Source organism: Barbus barbus, assembly GCF_936440315.1.
Source record: "Barbus barbus genome assembly, chromosome: 6".
Lineage (NCBI taxonomy): Eukaryota > Metazoa > Chordata > Actinopteri > Cypriniformes > Cyprinidae > Barbus > Barbus barbus.
The window spans coordinates 26,828,146-26,849,836 of NC_136734.1; the positions used below are offsets into that span (position 1 = coordinate 26,828,146).

The following is a 21,691-nucleotide window of genomic DNA, read 5'->3' on the forward strand; positions in this document are numbered from 1 at the left end:
GTCGAATTTACCCATAAACCCACCCACATACGGATATGTTTTTGCTACTAGCCTGAGAGTCCAGTAAGGTCCTACTGAATCTATTTTTATTTTTGGTTGTGATTATCTGTAAATATGTTACCGGATATAAAAGGCTTGTGTCCCTTTGTGGAAGACAGTTTTAGTCGTTTTCCCTCGCAGAGTAACGTATACGGACTGTGCCAGGCAGGCGAGCAGGAGTTACTGGCAGCGACTCTGAAGGGGAAAGTAGTGTGCTTCAGATATCAGGACCTGCAGAAGAAAATCAGACCTGTGGCCAAAGAGATTCAGTTCACATATATACCAGGTGACAACCAGTTTGTTTGCTTAGACAGTCTTTTGTTTTAGCTGTCCCATGCATTTTTCTTTTCTTTTCTGTTAATATAGTTGATGCAGAAATCGTCTCCATTGACGCCTTTAACAAATCAGCTCCTAAAAGAGGACTGGTCGTAGGAATAACCTTCATTAAGGTGTGTTTCATCATTAAGCGATATGAGTAACTGGTTATTACAAGCTAGATGAAAAAAAATACCTCGTTCCCTCCTTTTACCCCACCCATGAGATCTGATAATGTGTGTGTGTAAGTGTATTTCTTGTTGTTTATGTCTTTCTGTCTCTTTTTCCTCTCAGGACTCAGGAGATAAAGCAACTCCTTTCCTTAACATTTACTGTGATTATGAACCAGGGTCAGAATTTAACCTGGAGTCTATTGCACGTGAGTCATTTAAAATATCCCTTTTTTAGTTGAATTGAGACCAAAATAAGTTTAGTTTAATTTATACCAATATTAGTATGTTAAATTGTACTTATTTAGATCAGAGGCCAGTGATATTCAAATGACAGACTTTATAGGTATGAAGGACCAGATGAGATCAATATGTTATACTGAATAATCTGAGGCTTCCGTCCTGTTGACAGAAAGCTGTCTGAACCTGGAGCTCCAGTTCACCCCCTTCCAGCTTTATCACACGGAGTATGTCATGTTTGTATAAAAGAAGCCACAAGGGTTATATGCTGGCATTTTTAATATTTGAATAGATGAAACACTGTTTTGTTATTTTTACTTCTGAGAGTTGAAACCGCGTTGATATTCACGATTGATTTGCAGGGTGCATTGTGGAGATGGATCCAGTGAGACTGTGTTTCTGCTCAGTGGGCATGATCAGCGCATACATCTTTACAAAGAGGTCCGCCTATAAAATGTAGTCAGAGTAATGGCTTCTTATTGTTGATGCATACTAAAGATTGGAATTTGACTTTCAATATCTGATAGTAGAATGCGTCTCTGCACCAGTTTGAGGAACAACCAGTAGAAAGACTCTTTCCTGAACTGCAAGAGCTGCAAAGCAAGTGAGTGTGTTAAGTTTGGATGACCAAAAGATGTTTTAAAGATGTTTGACGGTAATTTAGATTTTTGTTTGCATTGCAGTGTGTTATGGTTAAATGTTTTGAGCATTGATCAAAATCGGCGCCTCACTGCGTTTGGGTGTCAGAACGGTTCTGTTGGACTTTCTCTTGTCAACCAAAAGGGACCTGGTGAGAAACACACTTACACACTTTCCTCTTTTTCTTAAAACGTAATCTGGTGATAATAAAAGTTCTGGTTTTCTTTGTACATTTGGCTTATTAGAGATTCTCCAAAACTGGCGTGTGCAGCATGACAGTCCCATCTCCACTGTGTTGCTGTTCCCTTTGAAACAGCAACACCAGAGCACTGACACTAACAGTGAGTGATACCGTTTATCGCTGAATGGTCACAGTCATCAACCATACTTAAAACAAAGTCACTGTTTAGGCCTTTGTCTAACATGTCTAGAGTACAGGGTTTGAATACTCGCATCCAGATCACTCTGAAATCATTTTAAGATTTAAATTTAGTTTGAGGGCTTGTAATAACATTCTCAAGTTTTGGGCTGGTACCATTTTTATTGTTTTTGAAAGTCTCTTGTGCTCACCATAAAATGTATTTGATCAGAAATAAAAAAATTAAATGCAGTTCATTCCTTTTGATAGCTGAAGCTGAATTTTCAGTCTTTAGCATCACGTAATGCTTCAGAAATCATTCTAATATCGTTATTTTCAGCTCAAGAAACATTTTTGTATTAACCATGATACCTTTTTCAGGAATTCTTTGAATTTCAAAAACATTCCTAATGAATTAAGCTTTGTTACTTATTTTTATGCAAGATTATTAATGATGGGTAAGACCTCCAGACTATTGTTATTGATCGCTCTTTATTCATCTTTTCTGACAGGCAGTCAAAGGGAAACATTTAATCTGTTGGTGACCAGTGCAGTAGAAATGGCTGTTGTTTACAGGTTAGTGGCTGGTTAGTATGTTGCTTGTTCTGCACCATGTGTCTGGTAGAGTGTAAAATGTAAAGTGTGCATGTCCAGGGATGTGGAGCAGTATGGACTGAGCAGACAGCTGTGTTTGGCAGAAAGCGACCAGTGCGATGCAGTTCTCTGTGCTCTTGTTGTTGATCTGGACTTTGATGGACAGCATGAATTGTTGCTGGGAACATATGGACAGGTACAGTGCTAGATTTAAAGAACAGAAACACTTGCTAGAGAACAAAATTATGCCACATTGAAAGAGTTTAGAATATGTAAATTGATATTCAAACAGTTTACCAGTATGCATAAAATTGTTCAATTTGTTATCTACAGGATCTACTGTGCTACAAATTTCACCAACCAATGGGAGCATTTGAAGATAAGTTACAGCTGCTGTGGAGACGGAGTTTTAAAAGTCCCCTGCTATCACTGATTTATCTTGACCTGGATGGTGACGGACTAAGAGAGCTAGCCGTTCTTACTTTAAAAGGCCTGCATATCCTACAGGTAACTATCGCTGAACTGATTTATTATTATTATTTTGATGTATTAATTAATTCTCCATATTTTTATCCCTAACAGCACAGTCTGAAAACAACAGCAGATCTTGTTCTTCACAGATTGTCCACTTTAGTATCAAGATTGCCTATTTCTTCAAAAGACCATTCAATCAAAAGCCAAGATGAAGAAGAGTCAGCAATGAACAGAGAACTGCAGAAACCTGACATTGACTTTTAAGTGACATATTGGTCACTTAATTTTTTATTTCAAAGGAAGGTAAAGTGTATGAAGAGTTAAATATCTAATTTTCTTTGTAAGAATGCATGCTAGATTCCATCTAACACAGGGTGTCCGCGGGTCCTTAAAAAGTCTTAGTGTCTTAAATGACGTTTTCCTAATAAAAGGCCTTAAAAAGTATTAAATTCAGATTAAATGGGTCTTACATTTTTGGTCACATTACCGATTAAATATCTATAATAAAGCTTAGCCTAAGTGACAAAAAATACATTACATTCAATGTAAACAGCGATTGATAATGGATAAGTGTATTTCTGGTTTCAAGCTCTCGCTGCATGTCTCTCTGCGAGACTTCAGAACAAACGAGCATAACAGCACGCAAAAATTCTAAATCCTTAGTTTATTCATAACATGATATAGTAACATACTAAAGGTGAAGAAGCTCCGGGTGTGTGTTCACGGTGTGTGTGTGTGTGTGGCTGTGTGCACGTTGGATGGGTTAAATGCAGAGCACGAATTCCGAGTATAGGTCACCATACTTGGCAGTATGTCACTACACTACATACTATGATTTTGCTGAATAACCTATTCTTATGACTGCATATGATTTTCTAGTTAAGTAGTCAAATAGTTACTAAGTTACTTAAATTTTAGACACAATATTTACTGTTTTGTCCTATTTCACCAACGAAAATAGTTGCAAACAAAGATTACAGCAAAAGTACTGCACAATCTCCAAGCAACACTCGGCGGTGTTTTGTTACTGAATGATTCAACATTTTGAATGAATCAATGACTCACTTATGAAGTGATTTACCGCCACCTAGTGGTGGTTGAGTATGTTGAAAAGTATGCACCCCCCCCCCCCCCCCCCCCAACATTTCTTTATTTGTATATTCATAAATGTTTCTAAAACATTAATCTCAGAACATTATTTATTGCAGATGTAATTTTGCAGTGTAAATTATTTAATCTGACTGGTAACAGCCCTATAGTGTAGCCTATATTTAATTTGATAAATTGTTATAATTTGACATGAAAGATGATTGCATTTAAAAAGGTTAACAATAGGCCTTTGTAAAGGTAAATAAAAATATGCAGGATTAAGTATGTACAAGCTGATAGAACACTGATGAAAATATTGCTTCAGAATAAATAGTTTACACAACCAGAAATCTTGTTGATGCAGTACTTTTGTGGGGATATTTTGTATGGAATATTTTCTGCTGATATGAAAAGTTCATATGTATCTCGTAATAATAGCATTTTTTGACAGCGACGATATTTTGTTTTCCTTTTACATTAAACACATTCAATATTACGTACATATGTGTAATATAATGTGTATTTCTATTACAGGTTTAGGTCTAAAATTTCATACGTGGTGGTATTAAAAAAGTCTTAAATTTAACTTGTTCATATCTGTAGAAACCCTGTAACAGGCATTTCTGCAAACATAACTTGTGCAGTGTTTTGCTGGGTGAGTGGTCTTTCCTGTAGAAGTAATGGGTTTTAATGACAGACCTATTCTTCCTTGAATTTTCATTTCTGTGCCTATTGACTCTGGGTAATGTTCAATTAAATAAAATTATATCATTTGGCCAGAACTTTCAAAGACCCTATGTACTTGTTGATTAATGTCCTATTGAAATAAGAAATTTGTATGGGTCTGAAGGACTTCACATTATAACCTGGCAAAACTATTATTTCATACTTGCTATTGCTAGTCGGTAGCAGGTGGTATATGGACATTTTATTTGTCAAGAATTTGTATACCCTTACAAATGAGACAAGTCATCATTATTGTTGGTCCATTTTTAATCTACAGAAAGTTAAACACTTGTTTTGGTTTCATGGTTTCAAGTTCTGTAGGTGAGTGGTGGTGTTGTATTCCCAGGAGAGGGCGCCCTAAGTTAACATTGCATCAGTGTCACTGTCACTGCATTTCAAAGACCCTGAGTTCAGGCTGGATGTGACCTCTGTTTGTGCAACCTGAGGCTTGGCCTGCAACTTCTGTCACGCTCGGCTCTCTTGGGTCTGCAGCTAGTTACTGTTGGACCCCTAGCAAATTTAGACAATTATATTTAGTCTTGTGCATTAGTGAGCTGGGGGGGGGGTGTGGATTGTAATTGTTTACTAGTCTTTTTTGACTCTTAAGATACAGATTTGTGATGAGTTGGGAATCGAGCTATACAGCTAGATACTCTTGGCCTCTCAAAGAGTAGCTGTGAAAATACCTAGTGACGCATTGAAACGCGGGAATGATTTATCAATATGCACAAGAAACAAACACTTCACAGTGACGTCTTCACTAATTTATGACATTGTAACACAAATTTACTGTTATACAAGACTGGTCAACTAAAAAAAAAAACATTAATACCAATAAAAATTAAATAAAAAGTGAAACATACAAAACATTGAGTCCAGTCTTACTCTGGGAATAAGGTAATCTTAACAGTCTCATTAACTCATTCCCTCCAGGTCAAGAGTTAAGACATGCTATGGTGCGGAGCTCAAAAGGTCACTGAGTCAAAAGGTTAGTTGTTATTATGGGTTCAGTTGGCGTGCTGTGCTGTTGAAAAACACAGTTTAAGAGTGTATGGATAAGGCCCGCCTGAGGAAAAACAGAAAGATGAGATTTAAGGAACAATGTGATTTATGGTTAGAGCTCATAAATTTAGAACAGTGTAAAATCAAGCGAGTGAATACTTACTAGGGTTCTTCATCTGGTAGTGGTTCATCATAGCAAGAGCCTCCATTGCATCATTTACCGACTCCCACTCCAACAGACCAGATGAACTTCTCTCACCTGCGGTTCCACCAACACAAGAGCACACACACACACACACACACACACATACACGTGTATTTATATAGTACCAAACATACACCACACCTTACCATATAATTTACACACTGTAAATGGACTGTTTATAGACAAACAGAAACTCTTAAGGAACTCACTCTTGCCAGTAAACAGTTTGACGCTGACTGGAGTCTTGATTTCCAACTCATCACAAATCTGTAGATAAAAATCCAGAAGAGATTATTAAAATCTAATTCCACACACTAATATCATTAAAGCACAAGATATTTTTGTCCAAACTTGAAACTGAAATTTCATCTGTGACATATACTCCAGTGAAAAGGCTATTGGAGAGAATGGAAAAAAACTTCAGAGAATTATAGCAAGAGGGAAGGAATATTAATGTTGATTAAGATTACAAACTCACATTTTTAAAAAACATATGCTCAGATAAATCAAACACTACAACATTCTATAAAAAAAAATAAAAAAGTTTTATATACAGTTGTTCAAAATATTAGTATTGTGTTTAAAAGACTGCTTAACTTGAGAATGTGAATTGCACTTAGACTACTTTTTCAATTGTATTTTAGTTTATTAATTAGTATTCTTATTTATATAATATCTTTTTATACAAATATTATAAAATATTTAAAGAATTGCTGAGGTGTGGATGTGTGAAACAATTTAGGGCAAATAAAGGAATCTCTGAATCTGAAAAAAGCGAGTAAAGCTCAAAATCCTTATAACTTTTACTTCAATACACAGATGCATTGGGAACATTGCACATTCTATTCTAAATCAAAACATGAAGAAAAATTTAGTGAATTTGTTATTGCTTTACAGAAAGTGAAGAAAAAGGAATATTAGCCTGTCCAAAAAAATATCAGTGTCTAAGTCAAACATTTACTGTATAAACAGAAAAATGCTTGAAGATTTAGCTTTCTTGTGAATGACTGAACTAACATTTAGTTGTACATGCTTCACATCTGTGTTGCATTGCACCTGTGAACAGGTATACAGCCCAGGACGACTGCACTACATACCACAATTCCTCTGCATTTCCTGGTTTTGCCTCAGAAACAGCATTTATGATGTCACCCCACAAGTTTTCTATTGTTTTCTAAGGTCTGAAGATTGGGCTGGCCACTCCATAACATGAATCTTGTTTGTCTGGAACCAAGGTGCTGCTTGCTTACTGGTGTGTTTAGGGTTATTGTCTTGTTGAAACACCCATTTCAAGGGCATTTCTTCTTCGGCATAAGGCAACATAACCTCTTTAAGTATTTTAATGTACTCAAACTGATCCATAATCCCTGGAATGCGATAAATAGGCCCAACATGTAGTATGAGAAACATCCCCATATTATGATGCTTGTGCCACCATGCTTCACCGTCTTCAGTGTACTGTGGCTTGAATTCAGTGTTTGGGGGTCATCTGACAAACTGTCTGCGGCCCCTAGACCCCAAAAAGAACAATCTTGTTTCATCAGTCCATAAAATATTACACCATTTCTCTTTAGGCCAGTCAGTGTGTTCTTTGGCAATTTTCGTTCTCTTCATTTTTTCAACAATGGGACTTTGCGGGGGCTTCTTGCCGAAAGCTTGGCTTCACATAAGCGTCTTCTAATTGTTACAGTACTCACAGGTAACTTTAGACTTTATTTGATCACCCTGGAGCTGATCATTGGCTGAGTCTTTGCCATTTTGGCTATTCTTCGATCCATTCAAAAGGTAGTTTTCCCATTTTCTTCCAGCTCTTTCTGGTTTTGGTTGCCATTTTAATGTATTTGATATCATTTTAGCAGAGCCTATCATTTTCTGCACGTCTGTGTTTTCCCCTCTCTAATCAAATTTTTAAATCAAAGTACTCTATTTTTTGAATGTCTGGAACGACCCATTTTACTCCGATTTTCAGAGAGAAATGCACAGTACAACATTTGCTGCCTTTGTCCTTAAATAAGGGCCACTTGTTTGACACCAGTTTTTCACAGAATTATTTACCTCTCAAACTCCACACTGCTATTATTTTGAACACGCCCTTTTCAATTAATGATTCAATTACACAGAATCAACAGCATGCATGTCATGACTGTTACTTTTCTATTACTCTACCACACCTACTAGTAAAATATTTGCCATGTAGAAATATAATTTCTACCAAAAACAGTGAGTGATCTGGTTAGTGATGTTGGACTGCTATTATTTTGAACACAACTGTACTTACATACATACATATATAACAATGACAGATAACACCTCTGACCTGGTTGAATGCTTCAACAGTGCAGTCTGGTTGACCGTTGAAGAAGTGCATTACGTTGCTGGGCTGCTGGATGCGGTTCTTGGCTGCCTGCTCAGCGGTGGTGAAACGGTTGTTTCTGTTGCCATGGAAATCCTTAAAACTACAGCTGCCATCTTCCAGTTGGTATGACTGACCTGGCATTATGGCCTGTTGTTTGGATACACTGCAGACAGTAAAAGTAAACACAGAGAGACAAATCATGCAAATTTAGTTTTACTTGTCTTGAAGTGAGAATCAAATTTCTGGTTAAAGTATTCATTTAAACAAAAGGCAAAGTAAAAAGAAAACAATGAAAATGCATACTCAAAAAAACAATTCCATTAAACACACCAGACATTGAGTTTTTGTTCAAACAGCATGTTGTTGTTCAGGTGTGAAATGGCTCTGTCAACGGCATAGCAGTCTCCCATCTCCACCATTGCAGCGCCTGGTTTACTCTTCATAAATTTCACCTGAGCACACATAAAATATTCAATACAATAGGAGACAAACAACTACATGCACTACAGCTTGGGGTCAGTGAGGCTTTTTTCAAGAAATTAATACTAATTAAAAATTAATACTAGAAATTCATTTGATCAAAAAAGTCTTTCATAAATGTTTTTGCTCTTTCACATAAAAGCTATTCTTTTGAACTTTCTATTCCAAGAATCCTGAAAAAAAAGTATCCGTGTTTCCACAAAAATATTAATCAGCACGATTTTAACTTAAGTGTTTCTTGAGCACCAAATCAGCAAATTAGACCGATTTCTGAAGGACCATGTGACTGAGAAATGGCTGCTGAAAATTCAGCTTTGCCATCACAAAAACATTCAAACTGAAAATAATTATTTTAAATTGTAATATTTAACAATACTGTTTTTATTGTATTTTTGACCAAACAAATGCAGTTTTGGTGAGCATAAGAGATGTCTTTCAAAGACATTTGAAAAAATAACCACAACCCCATCACCCACTCACCCTTTCCACATTGCCGTAGAGACAGAATATGTTGAAAACTCGGTCTGCATTGATCTTGGTGGGCTCAAGACCATACACCATGACCACAGGAGAGTCAGCATGAGCACTGTAGTCCGGCGGAGGAGGTCCGTGTCCGTACTGCGCCCCACCATACCGGGGTCCGCCACGGCCACGTCCCATTGGGGGCCCCATGCGCCTGCCCTCATAGTGAGGGGGTGGGGGAGGTGGTCCATAGGTGTCATCATAGTGACCATAGCCACCCTGAGGACCACCTGGAAAAAATAAATAAATAAATATACACCATAAGCGCCTATAAAGCAAGAGGCACAAGTCAAACCATTTGATAATGTGTATTAGACTGACTATATTCAGGTGGATGATCTCCCAGCAGTGCTGGCTGCCTTTGCCGCTTATTTGGGTTAGCATTGGGGTCTGAGAAAGAGAGACAGAACAACAATACAACATCTCAACTGCTATGAACATCAAGAGTGCAAACACAAATTGAAAGGAAAGGTTGTGCCGTTCTGGCAGTGACATGCAGTGAGCATTAGGGGTTAATACTACTAAGTGACTGCAATACTAATCCACAATGGAGATTTTGAATGGCATATCAGGTTGATCAAAGAGAAATTCAGCAACATTTACATTATAGAAGAAAATGTTTAATTCTCTCAGACCTCACAACCAAACACACACCTTGTGAATTGTTCCAATTGCCATCTGCATCGGTATCTGCACAGACAGGTATACACAAATTGGATTAAATTAAGTATTAAAATTATATACACAAACATGATTAAATAATGATACCCTCAAAATTAAATATGCATTTGTGCATTACTTTTTGTTCAGACTATAAAAACCATAGGTTTCAAGAGGTGTTCAAAAGCACAACACGTATAAATAAATTAGAGGTCTGATCCAGAAACAAGTGGTCTTAAAAAAAAGCGCACTTCAGACAAGTAGCTGAGTTCCAGTTATGGTTACAACAGTTTCCTTGCCTGCATGACCAAGACAAATGATCTTCTCAAGTAAAATGGCACCCAAACCACATCAATGTCATAATACAAGGTTTCACAGAAAAGGCTACTACAACAATACATTGTGATAAACACATTTACCTACATATTTTAGACAGGAATTTAAGAGAATACAGAAGAGTTGAATGTTTTGCTTAAATGTTATAAAACACTAAACTTTAGGAAGTGTCAACATGAAAATGTTGCAACCCTTTTTACTTACTTTATCTGAGCTATTGTAATGTTTTCGTAATATATTTCTCATGGAAACAAAATGTGCATTTTGAATAATTTACACTAATAAATCTTGCACAATAAAAGCTTAAAAACAGAATTAGAGGAGTAAATGGGAGTTGCTTTCATGTTGATTCAAGCTAGACAAATAAACAAGGGCTGCTGGTTAATAAGGTGGCAGGTGTTTTTAGAGTGAAATTTAAAAGTTGTGATAAAATGAAAATAACAAATATTTTCTTCTGTATCGTGACATCTGAGTAACAGATTAACTAAAAGGAAAAAATAAATGTAGAGCAAGAATTGTTTCAATCTATCAGTTTTTGATTGGATGAAGGCAGAGCTTGCAGTCAATCATAAGGGCTGGATTTAAGTGGACAGAATGATTGGAAAACATCACCATATGTCACCAAAGAGAAGTCTCATTTTAAGACAGGATTATGACATCTTGATTAAAATTTACATGATCAAGAAAAAAAAAAGAAAAAAAAAAAATCAACATATGCACAGATTAAGTGTTTTCAAGATTAATACCATGCATTTAGAAAATGAAAAGTGAACTTTCATTTCATGTCAACTTTAAAAAAAAAAAAAAAAGAAAAAAAGATTGATCAATTAAACTAGAGGAATTTTAAGTTTCACTCCCAGAGGAAATTTTACCTTCTAAAAAAAAAAACAAAAGTCACTTATGCCACATCATCCAGACTGAAAGAGTCTAAGGAATTAAAAGAGAGCTGCATATATCCACTCATCATGGCAGAAAAAAAGACAGGATTCTTTGTTTAGCCCTAAAAAGCCCCATGAGAGTATTCAAGGGTCTTCACTTTATGCCAAAAGTGTGTAACACATCTTACCAACCAAGTTCCAGCTGATCCAGCCAGGACAAACAGATCAAATGAGCAACACACTATACACCCATTAAAACAAAAACAAATGCAGCAGGCACCATGGAAGTGTGATGTTCTTTACCAGTCGCCCTACTCCTGATGATTTAGTTTTCTTTCAGTTCCTTAGGACATTTCTCCTAGTCCGCTGCATGCGTTTTTGGTGCAGTCCAGGCACATCGGTGCTTACCGTAGTAGTACAGGTGGATAGCAGACAGCAGACGGTGTTGAGTTTAGAAGAGACGCCACATCAGCAGTCAGAATAATCCACACCTGCGTCACACAGGGGGGCGTAACACAGGGATCAGAACACGGTCAACCGTGCCCAATGAATAAAACAGATTCAACACAGAGAGGAAGAGGAGGAGAAGGAGGGATGGAGAAATGAGAGATAGAAAGCACTTCAGCCCACAAAGAGACAGGGCTTGGGGAGGGAGAGCGGAGGATCTGACTGTGTAATCGGTGGGCAGCTGCGGTCCTTCCCATGTGTTACAATGGTGTATTGTTGCTAGTGTCGCCCGTAGTGTCTTGTCTGGTGCATTTCGCTATTTTTAGCAAGATGTGTTTGCCACAATCTCACGTTGATGTCAAGAGCATGTGGCCTGTGAACATGCGGTTTCGGATGTGTCACGGTGTGAAGTCGATGTCATCTCTGTTAATTACGTATAGACAAATGTCTGCTCTTTGCTGGGCGAGTAGTGACGATCTCAACTTGTCGTGCTGCGCGCAACGAGACCACCGCCGCTGTGTTGGAGCAATCTTGACTTGTGTCATGATGATAATGTCGACTCGCTGATCTCTGCGTGAATCTCAAACAATTTGTTTGTTGGTGTGCTGTCATGGCAATGTCAGTTTGGCAGTCTCTGACCATGGCGCTTGTGTTGTAGCAATCCTGATCTGGTGTGTTGTCACTGTTATGTCAGCTTTGCATGTTCGCATGATGTTCTCAGGAAAGAGGAAAGAAGCGAGAGCAAAAGTAGCCCAAACACCCAAGAAACATGACGACATTAGGCAGGGAATGGGAAGGAAATATCTGTGTAATTCTTCTCTGTTGTTCTGTGTATCTGTACCACTTTGCTTCATGTGTTTGCTGCTCGATCAGTCGATGTGCGAAGGTCTTCGGTGATTGGCTGTAATGTATTATCCAAAAGAGATTAGACCCATTCCCCTAAATGTGTCATTAAGATGTCCGCCACCTTTGTAGAGAATGGAGATGTTAGCTGAGTGGAAGGATATCTTGAGTGTTTTTTGTTTGTTTTTTTTATCCGTGTGACTTCGATACGAGTGAAATTGCCATCTTTGAAGCGTTTAAAGTTGTTGCGAGTTCCATTTCACTGTTCCATGTGGCCTGTTGAATTGTTGCGAGTGTGTCTTGCAGAGAAACGTAAGTAGATGGAAATGTTTTGTTGGATGTAAAATGTGTTCAGCAGCTAGTTCAAGCACAGGAGCTTAATGTATCTCAACTCAGGAGTAAAAAAAGCTCAGCAGTTTTACCCTGAGAGACCTGATACATAGACAATTTACATAATGAGAACACTTGAGTATGAACCACATTTGGGAGTTCTAAAAATCACATTGCTTAAATATTTACAAACATGTTCAAATGTGAATTTGATCCTACAAAGCAGAGCATTTACATAAACTCTGGCTAAAGAAAAACAAACAATAAAAGCATTCTGAATGCAAAATCTACATTAGAACAGTGAATCTGAGCGATCCATTACATTTTGCCTGGACCATTGTGAGTCTTTGTGCTCATAAATCTACCTGCCTCTTACATCAAGCCTGGCTCTACGACCATGTTTAAGCAAGTATTTGCCCTATTGCTGGGGTGTCCAATCCTGGTCATGGAGGGCATACATCCTGCAGAGGTCTCATTTCAGTTTGCCCCGACACACCCACCAAGAAATTTCTAGCGATGCTAAAGGTTAGCTAGTACAATGTCAAACTGGGATTGGAGCTAAACTCTGCAGTTTAGCTCCAATTTTCTGCACCCTGCCCTATTGCAAAGCAAAAAATCAAATCTCCATCATGTAACAAACTAGATGCAGTGTCATGCTTAGTGAGTACAGGTGAAAGAGTGCCTGCTCCTAAGGATTTTTGTGAATATGAGAAACACTTGTGCTTTAACACAAAACAGGTGACATGTGAAACAGACGAGTGTATGTCAATATGAGCTAAGAAGGATGTGCGCTTCTGCCATCAATATGATAATCAGGCCCACTCAAGTACATGTCTTTGGTTTAAATGAACGGATGTGTTTTTTTTTTTTTAAATGCGTGTTCTTTTTGCGTATGTGCAAGAATGCGTGTCCATGTAGGAACGTCTATACGCAACTACAACTGTGTAAATATTTGTATTCTAATCCAAACAGAAGGAACGCAAGAATAAAGCAGCATCACTGAAGTGACATCCTTGGGAAAAGATCTACTTTAAACTTTCCAAGATGTCACTTTAGGAGGCTTGTCCACACACCCATCCCCATAAACCATAAGAAGCACAGACAGAGTGCATGAGCTGTACTGTACCTTGGCCACTCAGATTGGGGTTGGTGTAGTCCCAAGTATCCTGATCGTTTTTGAAGACGTTGAGACGGGTTGGCTATAAAATAAAAAGTGAGCTTTCGTTAGTAATCAGGGTAATATGTAGTCACAACCATTTCAAATGTACCAATGTCATCAACATTTGTCTCATTTGACTTGAATGAGTATTTAAAAGACTGTCTTAAGATTATATTGACTTACATGAATTTTACAGGTCTAGAACTCACATTTAAAACTAAAATTTAAATTCTAAGCCACGTTGAGGCTCCCTCAGAAGCGTCCCAGCTGAGCACCAGTGGTGTACTGTGCCGTACCATGCAGTGGAAAAGCGCCATAAGTTTACGCAACTGACCCCAGGCCTGCAGAGGGCACTGTACAGCACAAGAGGTATCATACATGTAATGTTTTGGGGTACTAACCTTGGCATACTCAATTTTAAGGGTGCAGCAGCCCGAGTAGATGTCAGCTCCGTTGAGAGATGCTTTGGCTCTCTGTGCACTCTGGACAGAGTCAAATGTGACCAAATGTCAAGGAGAACAATATTTTGATTGTAGACAAGAGCATGCAGTGTAAACTACACTTAGACAGGGCTTAAGCTTTGATTGTGTGATAAGCCCCATGCACTGTGCAGAAATTATTAAACCACATTAGAGAAGATTTTATTCAAGGATATTCGACCATGGCTTGAACCCCATTTTTCCTGAAGATCACAATCCTTTGCACAGGTCCGCAGTTATTACAAATGGTGTAGAGAACATCCTACAGACAAGAAATGATAGTGTATAAACAGAGACAGGGATGAGAATAACCTTGAGTAGATAGCTAGGCAATAGAGTCTACTCAGCTACACCATGATGGGTGTTATCAAAACAACTTACCGTGGTAATGGGATAGATGGGGTTCATGATGGTAAGGAGCAGTACATTGTTGACGCTCCGTGTATCATCAGAGTTGCTGGGCCGAGAGATTTTCTGACTGGTAGAGTAATTGATGTAAGATGGCCGGCCACCGATGTAGATTTGATTATTGTTAGCATACGTCACTGCATTACAGGAGCCGTTCATGTCCTCAAACTCCACCAGTGCCTGACGCTTCTTTGGCATTAACACAACATAACTGAAAAACAGATGCATTTACAAAGAGTCACAGACTCTCAATAACAACTTTGAATTTCTCAAATAATAATAATTCTAGAAATAGTGCAAAATGCAAACCAATAAACAGCAAATTGACAACTTCTTATGAAAATTTACAAACTTACACTTTATTACCAGAGAAGACATTACTTCTTTTGGGCTTTTATTTAATAATTTTCACAATCAACTATCATTTCAAGCAGCGGTTCTCAACTGGGGGGCTTAGCTTCCAACTTCCAAGGAGGCCAGAATCAACTTCTTGAATTGTATTGTATCGACCTCGAGTCTGGAACCATCGACGTCAGACCCAAGGGTGATGACACCCAGAGTCAGACACCCAGTGGATGGTTGGTTTCTAGTCTAATAACTGGGTGTCATCACCCTAGGGTCTGACGTCGATGGTTCCAGACTCGAGGTCGACGATGCTGTGGGAGATTGCTTCCTGTTTTTATTTCTGGAAAATATTTTAAATATTTCGGCACTATTGCGAATAACGTTTGGTGAAAATAACTTACAACTCTCCCGCTGATCTGCCATATCCCGTAGCAAACTGGACAGATTACTACTTATTACATTTTCTTTGAAAACTCTCATCTCTATCGCTTAGCTGGCTTGACGATTCAACGCGTGAGCTCTCAACCAATGATGCACTGAAGCTACACAAGCCACCTTCCTCATTTACATGTTACACACGGAAAAGTAAAAATAAATGAATAAATAAATAAATCTAAAAATAAATACATGTGGGAATAAATCATTCAAAAAAAAAGAATGCATAAATATTTAAATAAATCTAAAAATAAATGTATAAATAATAAAAATGCATTAAAAAATAAAAGTTAAATTTTTTTTTATAAATGTATAAAAGCAGAAAATAAATTAAGGGGGGAAAATAAATTGATAAAATAAATATGATTAATTTGTAATACAAGTCGTTTATTAATTTATTTATTTTCCTATTATCACATTTATTTATCTATTTATTCATTAATATATGTATTCATTCATTAATTTATTCATATTTAATTTATGCAGGTTTGGTCCTCCATAGCCATTTGGCACAAAAACGATTCTTTTTGCTGACAATTTGTGTGTATGTTACCTTATGGTGCCAAACTCCTGTAGCGCCTCCACCAGGTCGGCCTCGGCAATGCCGTCAACAAGCCCCCTTATATGCACCACAAGCGAGGGCAGGGTCTTGTGCGGGTCTTCATAACCCTCCTGAACATACAAAGGGAAGAGTGAGAGGTTAAATCAAACAATAATGTAAAACCACAGTCCTTGTGAATGCTTAAAGCAAATATATAAGATATTTACTCATTAGTTTCACTACATTGGCCAAAACGATGCAACATTCTGTATACTTAGGTAAATAAAGGTCCAGGTTAGCAAAATGGACCTAATCAACATCAGATTCCAGATAACTTACGAAAATGAGACTCCTCTAGGACAAGATTGGCGTTTCGCACGAAAACTGATCAATTCTCGTTCTTTCGAGCACTTTACTCCATTATCCATTTTATTAACATACAGTAAGTGTAACATACAGTATGGACGGTTTACATTATAGTCTGAGCAGAACAATGAATGAGCCTTGAGTAAAGCACTGCTAGCCGAGCCACGGGGACCAGTTAGACGTATTAGATGCTGCGAACTATGCATCTCATCTATTACTAGAACTTATCATATTCTCCGCTATCGCATGATTATTTCTCATAACTAAACAGACGAACTTGCGTTGGCTACAAGCTAACTTAGCATCACGTATTGAATTAAGAAAAAACGCGTTTCGTGAGGGCAAATGAAAGTCTAGCAATGCAAAGAAAACGGCAATAAACTGAATAAAATGAAAGTACCGTGGCCATTCCGTCGCTATCCGTTTTCTGTCTTTTTGTTGCTCTGCCTCCGTCGCCGTAATAATGGCCTGCCGCAGCAGCCATGTTGTCTCAAATGAAATGTTCTAATGGAACACACTACTGCTGCAGCTACGGCAACCCGCAGGAGGGGAACGCGAGAGGAAAAGGAAATTTGGGAATGGTTGCGTTACACCTTTTGGGCAGTCTAGCTATACACTATTTTAGGGCTTCGTAGTCGCGTTCGAATGCGTCTGGGCAGGCATACTGTATTATAATATAGTAGTGTAAATCTGATTATGTAACGGATTTTTTCTCTAGACTGAACCAACATGCAGGCAGTGTGTTAACAAGGAGAGGTACTCAAGCAGTTTGGTATTAAATGTCTCCACACATTTCTCCTCGTGTTGTCTTAAAAAAGGTTCGGATGTTACAAACGAAAGAATATATAACAAAACATTTGGTTTCCCTCCACCTATAAAATTTACTTAGCCCATTTCACTGTGCCTAGAATACAATTCTACATTTTTGGTGGACAATTTGATATGATCTGCTGTTTTGATTCAACAGTGGAGTCAAATCAAAACACTAATTAACACCTTTATGTGTGAGCGCTGAGGAAAAATTATACTTAAACAATAAACACATAAAACCTGGGAAAACTACAGTATTACCCAGGATAAATGCAAACCAACCATATATGGCTAAACACTGTATACAAAAGCAACAATGTTAAAAATTATGGGTAATATGACTAATATCTTATCAAAAACCCACATCACAATAATGATATAACTATATATATAACTGAAAATAAGGTTAAATTATCAAAGTTTAGATGAAATTGTACAACTCTGCAAAAAAAAAAAAAAAAGAAAAATTACAAAATCAATACAAACTCCTAGTGTATTGGAAGTATATTAATATAGTACATGAAATTTCAACTGGTTGTAAATGCCACCTTTTAAACTAGCATAACCCTACCCCTTAAAAAAAAAAAAACAATTTGCAGTTGGGTTTGTAAAGCTTTATTAAAAAGATCATTGCCATTTTCAATGCAAAAAAAAAAAAAAAACCTCTACAAACAAATCACAGCATACTCTTCAGCTCATATAATACACCGACTAAATCACAACATAGCTCATTCACCACCTTACCCACAAATCACTGACCACAGGACACTGGCTCAACACTGAAATTAAAACAACGGAGCTCTCTTCAAAAAGAAAGAAAAAAAAGAAAAAAGTTTACAATCTGAAGGAGGGGAAGAAAAAAAGGGGATGCGTAAAAGGGAAGGGGGAAAAAAAAAAATTCATGAGATAGTGATGCTTTTACAAGGAACTTTCATTAAAATTTGGGGAAGGAGAAGAAAAGAAATAGCTTTGTAGTTACAGAAGAACCAGTATTGAAATCATGGAGATAAAATGTATTTCAGCCCTGAGGCAAGGGTGGGGAATAGGGGAGAAGCATCAGTATTCAGATCAGTCAGCATCCGGTGTTGGACTTCTCCTTGGGCTGGCAGACCTGGAATGACTAAGACAAAACAAAGTATCAGAATCTGCTCGTTTTCTCCAAGAATGACATAACTGAAACAGGTCATTGTGTAAATTTGTATTTACCTGTCTTTCTTGTGACTGACCGAACGAGAGCGAGATCTGGACACACTACGATCTCTCGGTCTAGAACCAGATCGTGAACGGGAGCGACTACAAATACAAAAACAAACATTTTAAACTGAGAAAGCACATACAACATTAATACATTTAACTTGACACACGCAGAAGTGAAATAAATTAGCATGAGTAAACTAAGTACCTGTCTCTACGGACAGGCGTTCTGGATCTGGACCTTCGTACAGGGCTTTTCGACCTGCGTACAGGTGAACGCGAGCGCCGCACAGGGGTTCTGGATCTAGAGCGGGCCGGAGAGCCTGACCTAGAAAGCAAAGGTGAAAAGAAATAAAAACACAATATCCCAGACAATTTACAAAGGAAATGGGTCCCACAGAAAGATTGCAGCAAGTAGACATACTGCAGTTAGAACTGGTAAAAACAGAACTGTGGCCTGATAACACGGCTTACCTGCTTCTGCGTTTTGAGTATGAAGGTGAACTGTACCTCCTATATATAAAAACAAACAAAAAAAAAATCAGATTGATGCATCTAGACTGTAAATTTGTCCAAACAGCTGGAGCAGTGAGAGGACTTGCCTTTCATTGCTGCGGCTACGAGAGCGGTAGCGCCGGCCACGAGATCTGGACCGAGAGCGAGATGCTGACCTAAAAAGAAAAACAAAATGAAAGATTAGCAATAAAACAGTGTCAGATAGCAATGCAATGAAAATAATGTTGGTTCAAGTACCTGCTGCGTCGACTACGCCGCTTGTTGAAACGATAACAGTCATAGGCATAATGACCACTCTCCCCACACTGGTAACAGCGGTCGTTGGGGTCAAATTGTCTGCGACTGGGACGGCCATAACGAGACTTTCTGGACATACCATTAGACATCTCAACTCTCACACGGGATCCACAAAGCACCCTAGGATATTACAGATCAGAAGGTTATTTGTTTCTCTATGCCAAACAAAGGTGCACTCAATATGTGAGTCACACACTTTACCTAGAAGCAGGCTAATTTCAGATAAACTAAGAAAAACAACAACTCAAACTATAATTAATCTGCCTCCAGGATAACACCAAATAAATTGGGGCCTTTGTGAGCGGAAAAAGAACAGTGATAAACCGCCGACACTCACCCCTGCGGGTCTGAGCTCCCTGAAGAGGTCAGGGGGTTAAATGTGCTGCAGTAGCATCATGGCAAATGTAGGCAGGTAGAACTCAAGTTGACTCACTTTCCATCCATCCCCTTTACGGCATCCTCTGCATCCCTGGCATCCTCATACTCAACGAAGGCAAAACCTGGAGGGTTCCGGGCGACCCACACACTCCGCAACGGTCCATAGTAACTGAAGGCTCGTTCCAGCTCACCTTTGGCTGCACCATTGCCAAGGTCACCGACATAGACCTTACAGTCAGCGGCGCGAGAGGAACTCCGAGATGAGTAAGACATCTTGCACCTGTAGTGTGGACAAAGGTTAAGAAATTAATTGGTACACCTAAAAAAAACAAAAAACTTAGCTTAACCTGCTAATATTTAGCGCATGATAACCGATTCCACAAATTCAATAACTCAAATTAATGCACATTTACTTTTAAAAACAAAAAAAGTAAGAAATCAGAGTTTAACCAGGGGGTTAAGGACCACTGCAGGTTTCTGAAGGTCAGTGAAAATGCTACAAAAACTTTTCTAAATATAAAATATCAAACTTAACTGTTAAAAGGGAAATATCCATCAAAATTGAAAATGTTAATTTTACTAAATTCACTCAAATCTGACGTTCAACTACAACAAAACACAAATGATTATCTTTCGAAAAGTGGCTTTTTTTCTATACAATGAAAGTCAATGGTCACCAAAACTAGTTAGCAACATCCTTCAAAATGTATCTTGTGTGCTGCAAAATGAAGTCATACAGGTTTTGAAACAACGGGGGTAAGTTAACGTAAATGACAAATTCTCTTTTGGGTGAAATTTAGGCATTAACGTTACATAACGCAATAAAGTTACAGAGTACCTAAAATGACTGTAAACTTCCTGGTTCTGTTAGGGTTAAACAGCCATGCCGTAAAGTAGAGATCCCCATGGTATAAATAATACAGTGTCTTGTGTATATCATTGATCAAACAGAGCGATTGAAAGCACGTTGGTCGAGTATGTAAGGTTACAATCCTGCATGCGCTAAAACATTTTGCAAATCGCGGTCAGCTGTTCCCTGATCACGTGCAAGCTTCCAAATCGGTCCAAACTGAAGATACGAGATCTTGCAGAGCATTACTAGAGAGAGTAAACATTTCTTCAAGCAGTGTTTTAGTTTCGCCTTTCTTTGTAACACCAGTCGCTAGATGGACGGTTCAGCCATGTTTACCTATACAAACAGCAACGTTAACTAGACTCAAACCAGACAATAGGACAAGGGTTTATAAGCATAATATAGAGGAGAACGTAGCAAGTGGGTTGATTGTTAGCCAATAAACAAGATTAACGCCATTAATAAATGCGCCAAAATCGCAGGCCGCTCTTTGTTTGGCACGATTTTAAATCAAACCATACACCAACCGAAGCGCAGAGATCCATCAACTGGAGCAACCAGTAAAACCCCCAGCTTTCGTACAAGGTTTATAAACACATGCGAAGAAAGAAGGCTTTGGATTATACACAATAAACAACACCGTCGGCTGCACGCGGACTTACTGTGTGACTCGACGTCCTCGGTTCCGTGTGAGGGCGCGTGGACGTCTTCTTCTTCCGGTTGATTAAAGGTGCTTCAACCAAACCTTGGCAAACAGGAGAATAATACAACGAATAAATACAAGCGGATACACACTACCTCTAACAGATTAAAAACCTACGCAAAATAAAGCGCTCACCAATTATCTTATCTCATGCTCCTCACGCTCGGCCCGGAAGCATCACCCGTCACCGGCTGAGCGAGCGCGGCCTGTCGACTTCTCTCACTTCCAAGAAGGGGCGGGACCTTTAATGCTTGAACGTGATTGGCTCTCGCTGATGTAACTCAAACTAAAGGCGCGTTTTCGTACTGGTTTGTAGTGGCGGGTTTTTCATTCATTCTAGTAGTTCGCATATTTTGAATCAGTACACTAAATAGATTCGTTCATTGATTCAACGCGGCCATTTTTGTCTCACTCACAAATAACAGTATAAACATCTATATTGTCAACCGCTGGAGTGTTGATATTACGTCCACATTATTATGTGTAGTTAGTAGTAATTTTACA

At 38.3% G+C, this 21,691-nt stretch overlaps 3 protein-coding genes across 4 annotated transcripts; 1 reads left to right on the forward strand and 2 right to left on the reverse strand.

Moving 5' to 3' along the window:
- The first annotated feature begins 21 nt into the window (after positions 1-21).
- kptn (kaptin (actin binding protein)) lies at positions 22-5,069 on the forward strand. Its single transcript, XM_079418926.1, has 12 exons — positions 22-325; positions 406-488; positions 649-733; positions 937-991; positions 1,127-1,205; positions 1,295-1,368; positions 1,448-1,554; positions 1,649-1,744; positions 2,274-2,337; positions 2,416-2,551; positions 2,689-2,862; positions 2,938-5,069. The coding sequence occupies exons 1-12, from the start codon at positions 115-117 to the stop codon at positions 3,091-3,093; spliced, it is 1,320 nt and encodes a 439-aa protein (XP_079275052.1). The 5' UTR covers positions 22-114; the 3' UTR covers positions 3,094-5,069.
- hnrnpl (heterogeneous nuclear ribonucleoprotein L) lies at positions 4,902-17,136 on the reverse strand. Its single transcript, XM_079418925.1, has 14 exons — positions 16,837-17,136; positions 16,083-16,201; positions 14,723-14,960; positions 14,518-14,603; positions 14,264-14,360; positions 13,830-13,902; positions 9,864-9,899; positions 9,531-9,599; positions 9,168-9,439; positions 8,538-8,659; positions 8,169-8,370; positions 6,061-6,118; positions 5,810-5,905; positions 4,902-5,710 (listed from the first exon to the last, which is right to left on the reverse strand). Exons 1-14 carry the CDS (start codon positions 16,918-16,920, stop codon positions 5,652-5,654), a joined length of 1,611 nt encoding a protein of 536 aa, XP_079275051.1. The 5' UTR covers positions 16,921-17,136; the 3' UTR covers positions 4,902-5,651.
- Positions 17,137-17,841: 705 nt separating this feature from the next.
- Positions 17,842-21,424, reverse strand: srsf7a (serine and arginine rich splicing factor 7a). 2 transcript variants are annotated; one of them, XM_079418563.1, is made up of 9 exons: positions 21,323-21,424; positions 21,147-21,229; positions 19,687-19,911; positions 19,194-19,373; positions 19,043-19,111; positions 18,915-18,953; positions 18,649-18,768; positions 18,453-18,539; positions 17,842-18,366 (listed from the first exon to the last, which is right to left on the reverse strand). In XM_079418563.1, the coding sequence occupies exons 3-9, from the start codon at positions 19,902-19,904 to the stop codon at positions 18,315-18,317; spliced, it is 765 nt and encodes a 254-aa protein (XP_079274689.1). In that variant the 5' UTR covers positions 19,905-19,911; positions 21,147-21,229; positions 21,323-21,424; the 3' UTR covers positions 17,842-18,314. The 2 variants fall into 2 exon arrangements, with proteins under 2 accessions (XP_079274689.1, XP_079274690.1); XM_079418564.1 differs by lacking the exon at positions 21,323-21,424 and having other exon boundaries at positions 17,843-18,366; positions 21,012-21,156.
- Positions 21,425-21,691: the final 267 nt, after the last annotated feature.

Bases quoted from the DNA above. Each gene is read 5' to 3' on its own strand.
- hnrnpl (XM_079418925.1), bottom strand. From the start codon at position 16,920: ATGGCTGCTGCGGCAGGCCATTATTACGGCGACGGAGGCAGAGCAACA. The intron at 9,440-9,530 runs GTCAGTCTAATA...TATTTTTTCCAG, and splicing joins AGATCATCCACCTGAATATA to GTGGTCCTCAGGGTGGCTAT. The intron at 8,371-8,537 runs GTGTGTTTAATG...TACTGTCTGCAG, and splicing joins GAACAAAAACTCAATGTCTG to TGTATCCAAACAACAGGCCA.
- srsf7a (XM_079418563.1), bottom strand. From the start codon at position 19,904: ATGTCTTACTCATCTCGGAGTTCCTCTCGCGCCGCTGACTGTAAGGTC. The intron at 18,769-18,914 runs GTAAGCCGTGTT...TTTGCTTTCTAG, and splicing joins TACTCAAAACGCAGAAGCAG to GTCAGGCTCTCCGGCCCGCT. The intron at 18,367-18,452 runs GTAAATACAAAT...GTTTTGTCTTAG, and splicing joins GTCAGTCACAAGAAAGACAG to TCATTCCAGGTCTGCCAGCC.
- kptn (XM_079418926.1), top strand. From the start codon at position 115: ATGTTACCGGATATAAAAGGCTTGTGTCCCTTTGTGGAAGACAGTTTT. The intron at 734-936 runs GTGAGTCATTTA...TCCTGTTGACAG, and splicing joins TAACCTGGAGTCTATTGCAC to AAAGCTGTCTGAACCTGGAG. The intron at 1,745-2,273 runs GTGAGTGATACC...CTTTTCTGACAG, and splicing joins CCAGAGCACTGACACTAACA to GCAGTCAAAGGGAAACATTT.